We start from the raw sequence: 12,128 nt of genomic DNA, 5'->3' as shown, positions 1-12,128 counted from the left end.
CCTGCGCGTCCGGAGCCTGTGCTCCGCAACGGGAGAGGCCACAACAGTGAGAGGCCCGCGTACGGCAAAAAAAAAAAAAAGAGGAAAGGGAAGGGCATTCCAGGCAGAGGAACAGCATGAGCAATGGCCTGGAGGCAACAGAACACAGCCCTTTTGGAAAACTGAAAGTGTAATTAGAAGGGCTGAGGCCCTGGTTGTCTGTGGGAAGGTGGTGGGAGAGGGGCCTGAAAGGAGGAGAGAGGCCAGACTTAGGGGAGGGATGAACCCCTCTGCACGGATGGAGGGAAAGCCTCCAAGGGAGTCAGGACACACTGCCTACGAGATGCACTAGTCCAGTTTGGCTGAACCCCCATTCTTGGGCCTCCATGTCCTCCTCCATAAAATGGGGTAGAGGAGGTGACCACCCCCAGTGCCCAGCATGATCCAGGCAGGTCCCCCCCTCCTCTGGTGCCCACACTGGCAGCAAGGCAGGACCACTCACCTGCAGCACCTTCTCGTCATTGAGCTCAGTGAAGACAGTGCCTGTGATCTGGTTGGGTTTCAGGGCCACCCAGTTTAAGAGTGGCATTCTGAACTTGGTCTGGATGGGTTTCTTGGCCTTCATTCCTGGGACAGAGAGGGAGTGGTCACTGGGGCAGTAGTAGGTGCCATGGCTGGAAGGAACCTGGGCCCAGGCCCAGTGAGGACAGACAGAGCAGACTGGAGTCAGTAGGAGGCCCACGGACAGAGGGTCCTGGAGGATACTGAAGCCAGAGTACCCCCCCCACCGCACCCCCTCCTCGTCCCCATGCCCTGGGCAGTCTACTCACCCGGGCCCATCTCTGAGCTAGGCCCTCCAAGAGCAGCAGAGGGACCTCCCGGAGGCGGTGGCGGGGGTGGAGGCACCGGCCCGTCAGCGCCGGGAGGCAGCGGTGGCGGCGGGGGTGGGGGCGGCTGGTCTCCCGGCAGCGGCGGCGGGGGCGGGGGCTCCGGACTGCCTGGGAGGGGCGGGGCAAGTGGGGGCGCCAGGGGCGTGGCTTCCTGCTGGGCGGGGAGACCAGGTAGTGGGGGCGGCAGCGGCGGCGGTGGGGTTGCTGCTCCGGGAACCGGCTCTGCTGCAGGTGGGAGTTCTGAGCCCAGCGAGAACCGGGGAGGGGGCGGGGAGAAGGGCGTGTCAATTTCTTAGGTTGAGGGGTCGTGTCTCCGCCTCCCCGCCCTACACATGCGCACTGGGCTCATTGCGACCCACCGGCACCTGCCTGAGCCACGCCCACAATCCAAGCCTACCCCTCCCACCTCTCCCTGCCTGAGATGTCCCCAGGCTCCTCATGCAGGTCCCGGTTCCGCCATTCCTACCCCACCCGGCGTGAAGCCCCTGCACACCTGGGCTGGGGGAGCCGGTGGGCACCCCCGGAGTCGGGGCATCGCTGCCGCTCGGAGTTGCCACAGCGACCGGGAGGATCTCGATGGAGACGGCATCCCCGGGCCCCCTCAGGATACGGATCAACCCCTTTTCCTCCAGCTCCTCCACCTTCAGCTCTAGCGCTGAGGGCCGCGCCGGGGCAGGGGCAGGCACTTTCTCAGGCTCAGGGGGACGTCTGGAGGTGCCCATGGGGGTCGATTCGCTGAAGCGCTCCTGCGAGCCCCCGGTGGGGGGTTAGTAACCACTGGCAAGCCTGGCACAGAGCCCCCATTTTCTTGCCGGGGTGGAGGGAGGTGTCAAGCCTAGAAGCCCCAAATGGTCTGTTCTTGGGAGTCCGTCCCACCCCTGGCCCGGCCCACCCACCCCCCAACCCCCCCGTCCCCCCAGCCTCACCCGCAGGGTCTCCAACTCCTTTCGGGCCTGGCTTAGCTGCTTTTCCAGTTCTGCGATCTTGGCCATGGATTCGTTCTCCGCATCCCGAAGCCGCTCTGTCAGCTGTGGCACCAGCACATGGTGAGCTCCCACCCGCAGCCGGGCATTGGCATAGGCACCGAGGGGGGGGCACCAGGCATGCCTGCCTGGAGGGCTAGGGGAGGCTTCCGGATGTGCTTAGCTCTGGGGTGCCGCGGGTCAGCCGAGCCTGGCACTTGAACCCAAGTAGGTGAGGTACTGAGAGCACTGAAGTGCTCTCAGGAGGGGAAACCAAGGCACCACTGATGAGGGAGGTAGCTGGAGAGGAGACTGAGCTGGCAGGGGCCCCAGGCACCCAATTCCACCCAAACCAGGGGGTCCGAGCACCTGGAGAGGAGGAGACCTGCCTTCCTCAGAGGTCCAGCCCAGTGGAGGAGCTCAATGAACATTCATTCATTGAGAAAGGCACCCAAAGGATTCAGGTCAAACTCAAGGGCCCCCAGCTCACACCTAGAACCAGTGCCTGATATCCGTGTGGGGCTCTGTGGGCCTACTCTGTGCTGGGCCAAGTTCAGGAGCAGCTCTCACCAGGGCCACCTGCTCCTGCAGCTCCTCCACGTGCTCCAGCACAGCATTCTTGGTCTCAGTGTCCTCCAGCAGCGCGCCCACGTCAAAAACATTGTCCAAGTAGGCCTGAATCTGCACCTGCAGCTTGTCACTCTCCGTGAGCCGAAGCCTCTGTCCCCAGATGGAAGGTTCGGGTTGAGGCCTGGTGTGAGGGATCTTTCCAGTACCCCCCATCACCACCACAGCCCAGACAAAGGAGCCTGTGCCCTAGCCCACTTTTGTTTCTTTATTTTTTATTGAGATATAATTCATATACCATAAAATTCACTATTTTAAAGCATACAATTCAGTAGTTTTTAGTATATTTACAAGGTTGTGCAAACCATCACCACTATCTAATTTCAGAACATTTTCATCACCCCAAAAAGAAACCCTGTACCTGTTAGCAGTCACTCCCCATCCTCTCCTCTCCCAGCCCCTGGCAACCACCAATCTTTCTGTCTCTATGGACTTACTTATTCCGGACATTTCGTATAAAGGAAGCAAACAATATATGGCCTTTGTGTCTGGCTTCTTTCACTTAGCATAATAGCATAATGTTTTCAAGGCCCATCCACGTTCTACCATGTATCACTACTTGGCTCCTTTTCATGGCTGAATAATATTCCATTGAATGGACATATCACCCTAGCCTGCTTTTCACCTTTTGTTGATCCTGGCTTTCAAAAATCCAATCCCAAAGGCACTGCTCCTCTGGGACGCCTCACAAAGAAATCAGAAGAAAGCTACAACTTCTCTGCTCAGGCTGAGCCACGAAGTACCAAGCCCCTCTGCCTATCTTCCCCAGAGCAAGGAACTCCCCCATGACCCAGACCCACACAGCATGAGCCAGCTCCTGCTTTGGCCCAGTATCTCTGTGCTCCCCATTGTGTGCCTATCTGAGTCTGGTGCTCCCAGAGCCAGACCGAGGGCCACCTAGAGGCTGTTCGAGCACCTGCAACAACAGCTCCATGGTCTGAATGCCTATTTTGCGGCAGGCACCACTCTATACTTTTACAGTCTTTATTATTTCTATGATTCTCCTATCTTACAGATGGGAAAAGTGAGGCTTAGAGAGAGGAGACCTATCTAAGGTCACATGAGCTAGGAAGTGGCAGAGTCAGGATTTGGACCCGGGTCTGCCTGACCCCGGCACCTGTGCTAACCACTGAGCCATACTCTGCAGCAGGCAAGTGGTTAAGTCCGGGGCGAGTGCAGGGCTCACCTCCAAGTACACGTCCAGGCCCAGGTGGGTGAATTCATATTGCAGGAAGACGCGGAAGTTCATGTTCTCCACTGAATGTACCACAATGTTGATGAACTGCATGCAGGCCACCTGGGAGGTGGGGCAATGAGCAGGTCTATGATCCTCTTGGTGGGGGGTTCTCAGTGACTTCCACCCCCCCCCCGTTTAACCCCAAGTCCGCCACCCTTGCCATATTTCTCACCCCACTAATCCAGCTTTGTCCCACCCATATTTCTCCCACGTCCCCTCCTCCCAGCCTCCCCCTCACTGACATCCGCCCCTCCCCCACCAACCACTCGGTCCTCATATCTGCAGGAGCTGAGCCCAGATCCCAGATACCCAGGCTCCTAACTGCTCCTGGCACCCGAGGGTGACCTGGCCCAGGCTGGGCTCCTGAGCTCACCATGAAGTCGATGTTGCTGTCCTCGTTCCGGAAATATTCCATCAGCTTTTCAAAGCGGTGCTGCTCCCCACATACCTGGGTAGGAGGAATGGCTGTCACTGAGGTCCCAGTGACACACCTCCTAAGCTATCTTCCAGCTGCCCCCTTTATGCCTCTGTGAGCACCTCGCAAGTTAAATCTAAGTCGGGCCATGTCACTCTTCTGCTCAAAACCTCAATTCCCTCTTGATCTCTCACAGCCCTCCCCGACACTGACCCATTCTGGCCACACTGGCGTCCTGGCACATTCCTACCCCAGGGCCTTTGCACCTGCTGTTCCACCTGCCTGATGTGCTCTTACTCGAGACAGCCACCACATCAATCCCTCACTTCCCTCACAACTTTGCTCAAATCTTACCTTCTCAATGAGGCTCCCTAACCACCCGACAACCAGTTCCCCCTCCCCTGACAGCTTCCCTGACTTTTTTCCCCAGAGCATTTACGATTTCTTCATAGGCTGTGTAATTTGCTTATTTATTATATCGCTGATTATCTGTCTTCCACTGCCTTCTTTGCTTGTTTCGTTCACTAATATATCCCAAGTTTCCACTCTGTGCCTGACACATAGTAGGCCCTTGATAAATATTAATTAAAGGAATGCATTGATCCTATGCTGTCTTATGCATCATATTCTCATGCGGTTACTTCTTGCGAGCCTGTTAACCAGAGTCAGCAACTCTGAGATGTATGGATCAAGGCCAGTTTGGGCAGAGGTTCAGCAGATCCCCATAGCTGTCCCTGTCGCCCCAGGCAGTGCCCCTGCCTGACCCTGTACCTCCCCTTCAGATGAGGAAACTCCCCAAATACCCACCCAGCGTCCCTAGCTGCCCCCAGCAGAAGCCACAGTTGCCAGCAACAGGGCTCCAAGAAACACTAGAGGGCAAGTACATGTTTGGGTGGGGGCTCCATTACCTCCTTGAAGTTGTCAAAGGCAGAAAGGATGATATCGTGTCCTCCCCGAACCAGGCACACTGCCGCCAGCAGCTCCAGCACCAGAGCCTTGGTTCTGGGGAGAGAAGGGGCAGGCTGTCCCTTGCAAACAGGCAGGCCCCGCAGCAAAGGTGGATGTGGGCCTGGCTATGGGGGAGGACAGGGGAGCTGATGGGGTAGGAATGAGCCTGGGTAGTGGTCCTGAGAACTGAGGGGACAGAGTAGGCAAGGGGTGAAGTAGGAGGAGAATCTAGACATGGAGAAAGGTTAGGGGCCTGGAAATCACCTAGGGTTCTTGTTGTTGAGGCTCAGAGCAATCTCATTGACACAGGCTGGGTGGTTCATGACGAGGCTGAAGCCAGACTGGGGAGAAAGGAGAGGTCAGCTCCTCCAGGCAGACCCCCCAGTGTTCTTTTATTTTTTATTTTTTGGCTGCGGGAACCCAGGGCCCCGGCAGTGAGAGCGTGGAGTCCTAACCACTGGACCACCAGGTAATTCCCAGGAAGTTCTTTATATCCAACCACGACCTCTTGGGTGGCAGCCAAAGCCTGGTCCCTCTTTTTAAATACCTTTGTCTGGGGCTTCCCTGGTGGCGCAGTGGTTGAGAACCCACCTGCCAACGCAGGGGACACGGGTTCGAGCCCTGGTCCGGGAAGATCCCACATGCCGCGGAGCAACTAAGCCCGTGCGCCACAACTACTGAGCCTGAGCTCTAGAGCCCACGAGCCACAACTACTGAGCCCGCGCTCTAGAGCCCACGAGCCACAACTACTGAGCCCGCGCGCCACAACTACTGAAGCCCACGCACCTAGAACCCACGCTCCGCAACAAGAGAAACCACCGCAGTGAGAAGCCCACGCACTGCAACGAAGAGTAGCCCTGCTCGCCACAACTAGAGAAAGCCCGCACGCAGCAACAAAGACCCAACGCAGCCAAAAATTAATTAATTAATTAATTTTTAAAAAATAATAAATAAATAAATACCTTTGCTCAAAAGCCAGTGTCAAGACTCAGTACCTTGGACAAAGTAAGTCCTTTAAGGCCAGCTGAGTGAGGGAGGACCGGCTTCGCCAATCACCCCTCCAAATGAAATAACCCAGAAGCTGCTCTCCCTGGTGTGCAGCCTTTCTTAGTGGGGTGCCTAAGTCCCCACATGAGGCATATCAATGCCCCCAGCCATGTCCAGGGTATTCTAGGGGACCTGACCAGGAAGGTGCAGAAATCTGGGCTTCCCCTCAAGACTCATCAGCCTCAAGACCCTGAACTAACAGCCCAGATTCCCAGGGTTCTCCAGTGGGGACAGGGTGGGGGACAGTTGGTCCCAGGACCTCAGCAGCTTAGGCAGCCCCCAAAGAGGACAGTCAGTGTCAGTGCCCCGGGCCCACTGACCAACCTGGTAGTTCATGATGGCACGCAGACACATGATGCAGACATGGACGTCATCCTTCTGGCTGACGATGCGGGAATTCCTCAGGGCCTTCCTGCTATGGGCCGGGGTCAGCCTGCGCAGGTGGGGAGGAGGCAGCAGGGGTCAGAGTCCCAAACCCAGCTTCCTATTACCCCTACCACTCAGATGGCCACTGGAGTAAGAGAGGGCACATCTGGAAACTTCTGCTTCCCGTCCACCCAACCAAAGAGGCCAGCTGAGGGCCGGAAGTCTTCCTCAGTTCTTAGGCCTGAGGCCTGGCATTTCCGGGGGGGAGGTGAAGAGGCGGGGGTCAGGGAAGCAAAGACCCCTAAAAGTGACTTGGTATTAAAAAGAGTTGCTGTGGGGAAGGGGAAGGGTAAGCTGTGACGAAGTGAGAGAGTGGCATGGACATATATACACTACCAAACGTGGGTGGATAGCTAGTGGGAAGCAGCCGCACAGCACAGGGAGATCAGCTCTGTGCTTTGTGACCACCTAGAGGGGTGGGATAGGGAGGGTGGGAGGGAGGGAGACGCAAGAGGGAAGAGATATGGGAACATATGTATATGTATAACTGATTCACTTTGTTGTAAAGCAGAAACTAACACACCATTGTAAAGCAATTATACTCCAATAAAGATGTTAAAAAAAAAAAAGAGTTGCTGTATTGTGGGGATGGAGAGCTTATAGAGGGAAAAGACCGCCAAAGCTTGTGAACGGCCATGAAAATGCTGTCCACAAGGTGGCGCTCACAGCCACGTGCGTTTACCTTGCATCTTGACAATTCAGACTGCCATGGGTCAAATCCCAGCTCACTGATTACTAGGCTTGCATGTTACTTAATCTCCCCGGGCCTCAGTTTCCTCTTTTGTAAAATAGGAATGGTAGTAACAGTACCTTCCTGATAGGGTTGTTGGGACTATGAAATGAGCTTAGAACAGTGCCTGGCACATAGTAAGTGCTCTATGAATGGTTTTGCTGATTCTTTGCTAAAAGAAACATGATTTTTTCCATTGTCGCAGAACAGCCAGTCACTACTGGAAGGCCCCACTCCTCGCTCTTCCCGCCACATCTCCCTTTTCCCGTCATTGCTCAAACGTGCTTCTGAGACTTTGCTTGTGCTGTTCCTTCTGCCTGGAATGCCCTTCCCTGCTCCCACCACTGCTTCTAAAGCCTGTAGCCATCTGCAAGACACAGTTCCAGTGTCATCTCTTCTGGGAAGGCTTCCTGATGCCCCAGGCAGTGGCCACCTCCCTACTCAGAGTTCCCAGTCATACTTCCATGACAACCTGTCACACACTGTCTCCTACTAGACGGAAGGCTCCCAAGGGCAGGGTAATCTGTCACCTGAGAATCTACCACCATGCCTCATACAGAGTAAATGCTAAAAGAAATGTTTGTTGAATGAATGAATGAATGAATGAATGAACAAAGAAATATATTGTGAGAGTTTGGAGCTTAAAATGAAGTTGGTTTCCTAGACCCAGAGTGGGAAGGAAGGTACCTGGGGTCCACATGAGGCTCCAGGGCCATCTCCTTCCCTCTCCCCACCTCCCAGCAGGATGTCATAAGTTAGGGTGGGCTGACGTATCCGAAGCAGCTGAACCCAGGGGTGTCACCTGAGTTGAACACCTCACCCAACCCCACCACCACCCTGGAAGCTGACCAGGCATGCACCTGCCCCTAGGCGGCTACGTACCGGGGAGAAGGGGGGCATCTGGAGTCCGCATGGGAGAAAACAGGGGGTTAGATGATACAAAAGGGGTCCCACCGACCCCGAAACCCCCTCCTTATCTCAGACCCCACTGAGGTTCCAGCCCCTAGGTGCACCCCGGAGGCTTCTTAACACACCCATCTCCCGAACCCTGGGTGAGGCCCTTACTCTGATCCCCGATGCCAGGCTACCCCTCCCACCACCCCCGGGGCCCTGGTGGAGCAGGCTGGGTACAGCCATCCTGGGGTGAATTCTCCATTCACCCCACCACCTGCCACCCCGCCAGGGGGCCCACATACTTGATGGTCAGGTGGCGGCTCTTGGGCTGTGGCAGCAAGGATGAGGGCGGGCCCTTGCTGAGATCTTCCACCGACTGCGGCTTGCTCTTCTCGGAGCCCGGGGCCCCGTTGTCTGTGCTCTCCATGTAGTACCTGCGGGGGTTAGACTGGGCATGGAGGCCAACACTGCAGAGCACTTCGGAGGGGGTGGGGAGAACCCAGGGAGAGACAGATCTGCAGGAGAGACTGGGGGCAGGAGGAGGAGGCTGCGTTCTTGGCGCTGTGCTGGGCCTCGCAGGTCCCAGCTGGCCACCGCAGGCCACCTCCCTCCCCGTCCATGGCAGCCCATCAGGAAGGGGCCCTGCTCAAGCCAACTGCAGGGCTCCAGGGTGGACCCAGGCTAAGTTGCCTGGAAGCGGCCCGAGGAGTGGGCGAGGCGCAGGAAGGCACGGACTCCGGGGGCGGGCACCAGGGCGGGGCCAGGCTTACGTGACAGAGCACTGCACGAAGGCCAGGTACTCGAGCAGCACATCCAGGCCACGGTTCTCCTCGTTGAGGAACTCCTGCACCCACCTGCGGGGCACAGGGCTCCCTAAGTGCCGCCCAGGAAGGAGGTCCTGCCCAGCGTTGGCACAGAACGGGCACAGCAAGGGCCCCTGGGCTGCCCTTTCCCAGGAAGACAGCAACCAGCCCCGGCCTCGGAAGACCCAGGGACGCCAGGGGATGACGGTAGAGGCCTCGGGCAGGACCCACGGCCCAGCCATGCCTCAAGGCGCAGGCAGAGGGTGGGCAAGAGAGGATACCCAGCCTGGAGGAGGCCCATAGGCACAGCCTGTGGGGGGGATGGGGGGATAGCAAGGGTAACCCAGGGGCTGTCTGCTGGCAGAGCTCTCCCCCTCCCCCGACCTCCCCAGGGAAATCTGAGCCCTTGCTCACCCAATGTGGTTGGTCCTCAGGGAGGTCTCCAGCTCCCGTAGCACCTGGGTGGACTCCTGGACTCTCCTCTTAAACTGGGAGCCAAGAACAGGGGAGTCTGGTGGGTGGAGCCCAGGCCTCAGCCTACAGTACCTGCCCACCCCGACAGCTGGCCTTTCACACTCGGCTGTCTCCACCACCTCCACACACCTGCCCAGCGGAATAGCATACTCAGGACACACATACGCCCCCCGATACAGACACACAGGGTGCGCGCCACACGGCCACGCACAGACGCGAAAGAGGCACACACGTCTCTAGACACAGACGTACAACGCGCGCGCGCGCACACACACCCCCATATACGAGAACAAAGGGTACACACACATTCAAACATGGACACCCTGGGTACACACACACGTGCATATCCCTACACAAGTACAGTGGGTACACAGACATAAGACACATATCCATCCACACACAGACACAGGGGGTACACACACACACACACACACACACACACACACACACCCCTATACAAAGACTCAAGGATACACATACATCCATATGTGGACACAAAAGGACGTACATAATACTCACATCCATGCCTGGGCACACAGTGTGCACACATGCACACACACTACACAAGTACACACAAGTGTACACATCTGAGTACAAATAGAAGCTGCAGAGGAACCCGTGAAAGTGCAGGCCCAGGGCACTCTCAGTCCCCTGTAAATACCCACACACACTCATCCATGTACCCACACAAGCCTGCAGAAAAGTCTATACACACAGTTACTCCAGATGCCCAGAGCTCGGAAAGTGCAGCAGGAAAGGGACAGAGAAAAGGGGGGAGACATATACCCCTAAGTTGGACATCCAATCTGCTGCTACCTTTCGGCTGACCCCACCGATTTCCAGGTAGCTCTTCAGCTTCTGGATATAGGCTTCAGGGGGGTTCTTGACTTGAAACCGCTCCTGCGGAGATGGAGTAGGATGTACAAGGGACCAGCCAGGGCCACCCCAGGGCAAATGGCCAGCCCTTGTCCCAGAGTCCCTTTCTCAGCTCTGACCCAAGGTCCCAGGCTGCCTTGAGACCCCCCTGAATACCAAAGGCATAAACCCAAACATTCCGCCTGCCACTTGAAAAGACCCCAGTCCCCGGCCAGGCCGTCCCTTGTCTATGGCCACAGGCCTAGAACAGCCTGGGTGGAGTGTGGCGGGGTCAGTCCTACTATACACCCCACCCTGGAGGGGGAGACTCAGGCAGGCCAGTGAGTGGCACCCTCCCAGCCCTGTGCCCTCCCTGGGCCACATCCCAGCCCAGAAGTGGGAGTACCAGGAGGAAGACACTCTGGAAGGGCCTTATGAAGCGCCCAGCTCCTGGCAGGATGGGGGCCCCTCCCGCAGGGCTCCGCCCCAGTCGTCGCGTTCACCTGTGTGTGTGCGCGCGTGCACACGCGGCTGCACGTGACCTGTGCTCAACAAAACAATCCTTAACTCCCCCACCCCATCCAGGGCTCCAGGAGCCACTCACAAGAGGCAGGGACCCCCCCCCTAGAGGCCCTCCACCCAAAGGAGCTCCCACCCTTCCCAGTCCAGACCCCTCAGATATGCCCAGCCACCCCCCTCAACCTCCCACTTCTCCCAAGCCTCTGTGAGCCCAACCCTAGATGTCAGGCCAAGGGGCAGGGACCCCTACCCTAGCCCCAAAGCCTCCGGAGGCAGCTCCCCACCCTCTCCCCATAGCCCTGCCCTCACCCCCCAGACTCCTGCCCTGCCAGCTCATCCCATCCTGGTCCATCAGCAGAAGCCGAAGGCCCAGCCCTGGCTCCCAGGAGAGGCTCCCTGTCCCCGAACTCCCCAGCCCCAGCCTCCAGGGCCACAGGCCCGCCTCCCTCCCTCTCTGAATCACTGTGGCAGCCAGGCCCCTCCCTGCCACAGCAGGAGTCCTCCCTGCTACCTCGGACAGCAGCCCCACAGCTGAAGGGGCTGAGCAGCCAAGAGAACCACGACGGTGGCAAGTCCAGGCGGCGACGACTGAGAACCCGGAGACGGGCCTCTAGTCCCTGCTCTGCCAGGGAGCTGGCTGACTTGGGGAACTGCTTGGCTGACTGCAGCTCCTCTGGATCCAAGGTCAAAGGAGGACAGGAGTTCCTGACCCTCCTCCCCACCTCCCATGGGGTGGAATGAAGATGTCCAGCCGTAGGGCGGCCCCCTCTCTTCCCCAGCCCAGAGCTGGAGGGTGGACAGAGGCTTCCCCGGGAAGCTCAGCAAGGAGGATGGGGACACGGCCCTAGCTGCACTGGCCAGTACCCTGGACCAGCCCCTGCCAGCTCTTCAGAGGGCAGACCCAGCCCTGCTCGTGACTCATAAGGTCCCTGGGGAGGCCCAGGCCCAAGAGAGGGGGGGATTCCAGAGCCCTGCATATGCCCTCAGCGCCCTCCCCAGATGCTATGCTGGCCTCTGGGCAGGGTCTTGGCCCTGCGGCAGCGTGGCAGTATCCCCTCTCCTGACAGCCCCAGCCTGGCCCGGGCAGGGCACCCCGGTGATGGAAGGGCCTGTGCCCACCTGGTCACAGATGAGCTCCCACTTCTTCTCGTTGTCATACTGGCTCAGCAGCTGGACCTTGTCCGGGGGCAAGTTCATGCAGTTCTGGGGAGGAAGACGACAAGATAAAGATGCTGAGTCTGGGGCTTCCCTGGTGGCGCAGTGGTTGAGAGTCCGCCTGCCGACGCAGGGGACACGGGTTCGTGCCCCGGTCCGGGAGGATC

The 12,128-nt window shown here is 57.9% G+C and overlaps 1 protein-coding gene across 10 annotated transcripts in view; it reads right to left on the bottom strand.

Annotated features, from left to right (window-relative positions):
- FMNL1 (formin like 1) overlaps positions 1 to 12,128 on the bottom strand; it is a 26,845-nt gene that overhangs the window by 4,774 nt on the left and 9,943 nt on the right. For 7 of the 10 annotated variants that reach the window (XM_055090484.1, XM_055090488.1, XM_055090482.1 and 4 more), the window contains exons 2-16: positions 11,926 to 12,009; positions 10,219 to 10,332; positions 9,373 to 9,446; positions 8,926 to 9,009; positions 8,458 to 8,589; positions 6,430 to 6,538; positions 5,323 to 5,399; positions 5,019 to 5,112; positions 4,069 to 4,143; positions 3,645 to 3,755; positions 2,402 to 2,551; positions 1,796 to 1,897; positions 1,363 to 1,615; positions 810 to 1,109; positions 482 to 606 (exon numbers count right to left, since the gene is read on the bottom strand). In XM_055090484.1, coding sequence (XP_054946459.1) covers positions 482 to 606; positions 810 to 1,109; positions 1,363 to 1,615; positions 1,796 to 1,897; positions 2,402 to 2,551; positions 3,645 to 3,755; positions 4,069 to 4,143; positions 5,019 to 5,112; positions 5,323 to 5,399; positions 6,430 to 6,538; positions 8,458 to 8,589; positions 8,926 to 9,009; positions 9,373 to 9,446; positions 10,219 to 10,332; positions 11,926 to 12,009 — 1,884 coding nt within the window. The remainder of the gene's footprint in view (positions 1 to 481; positions 607 to 809; positions 1,110 to 1,362; positions 1,616 to 1,795; positions 1,898 to 2,401; positions 2,552 to 3,644; positions 3,756 to 4,068; positions 4,144 to 5,018; positions 5,113 to 5,322; positions 5,400 to 6,429; positions 6,539 to 8,457; positions 8,590 to 8,925; positions 9,010 to 9,372; positions 9,447 to 10,218; positions 10,333 to 11,925; positions 12,010 to 12,128) is intronic. The other 3 variants (XM_055090489.1, XM_055090483.1, XM_055090490.1) reach the window with 1 other exon arrangement.

This window comes from Physeter macrocephalus, chromosome 14, assembly GCF_002837175.3.
Source record: "Physeter macrocephalus isolate SW-GA chromosome 14, ASM283717v5, whole genome shotgun sequence".
Taxonomy (NCBI): domain Eukaryota; kingdom Metazoa; phylum Chordata; class Mammalia; order Artiodactyla; family Physeteridae; genus Physeter; species Physeter macrocephalus.
Note: the sequence above shows the minus strand (reverse complement) of the source record. Positions and strands in the feature narration are given on the sequence as shown.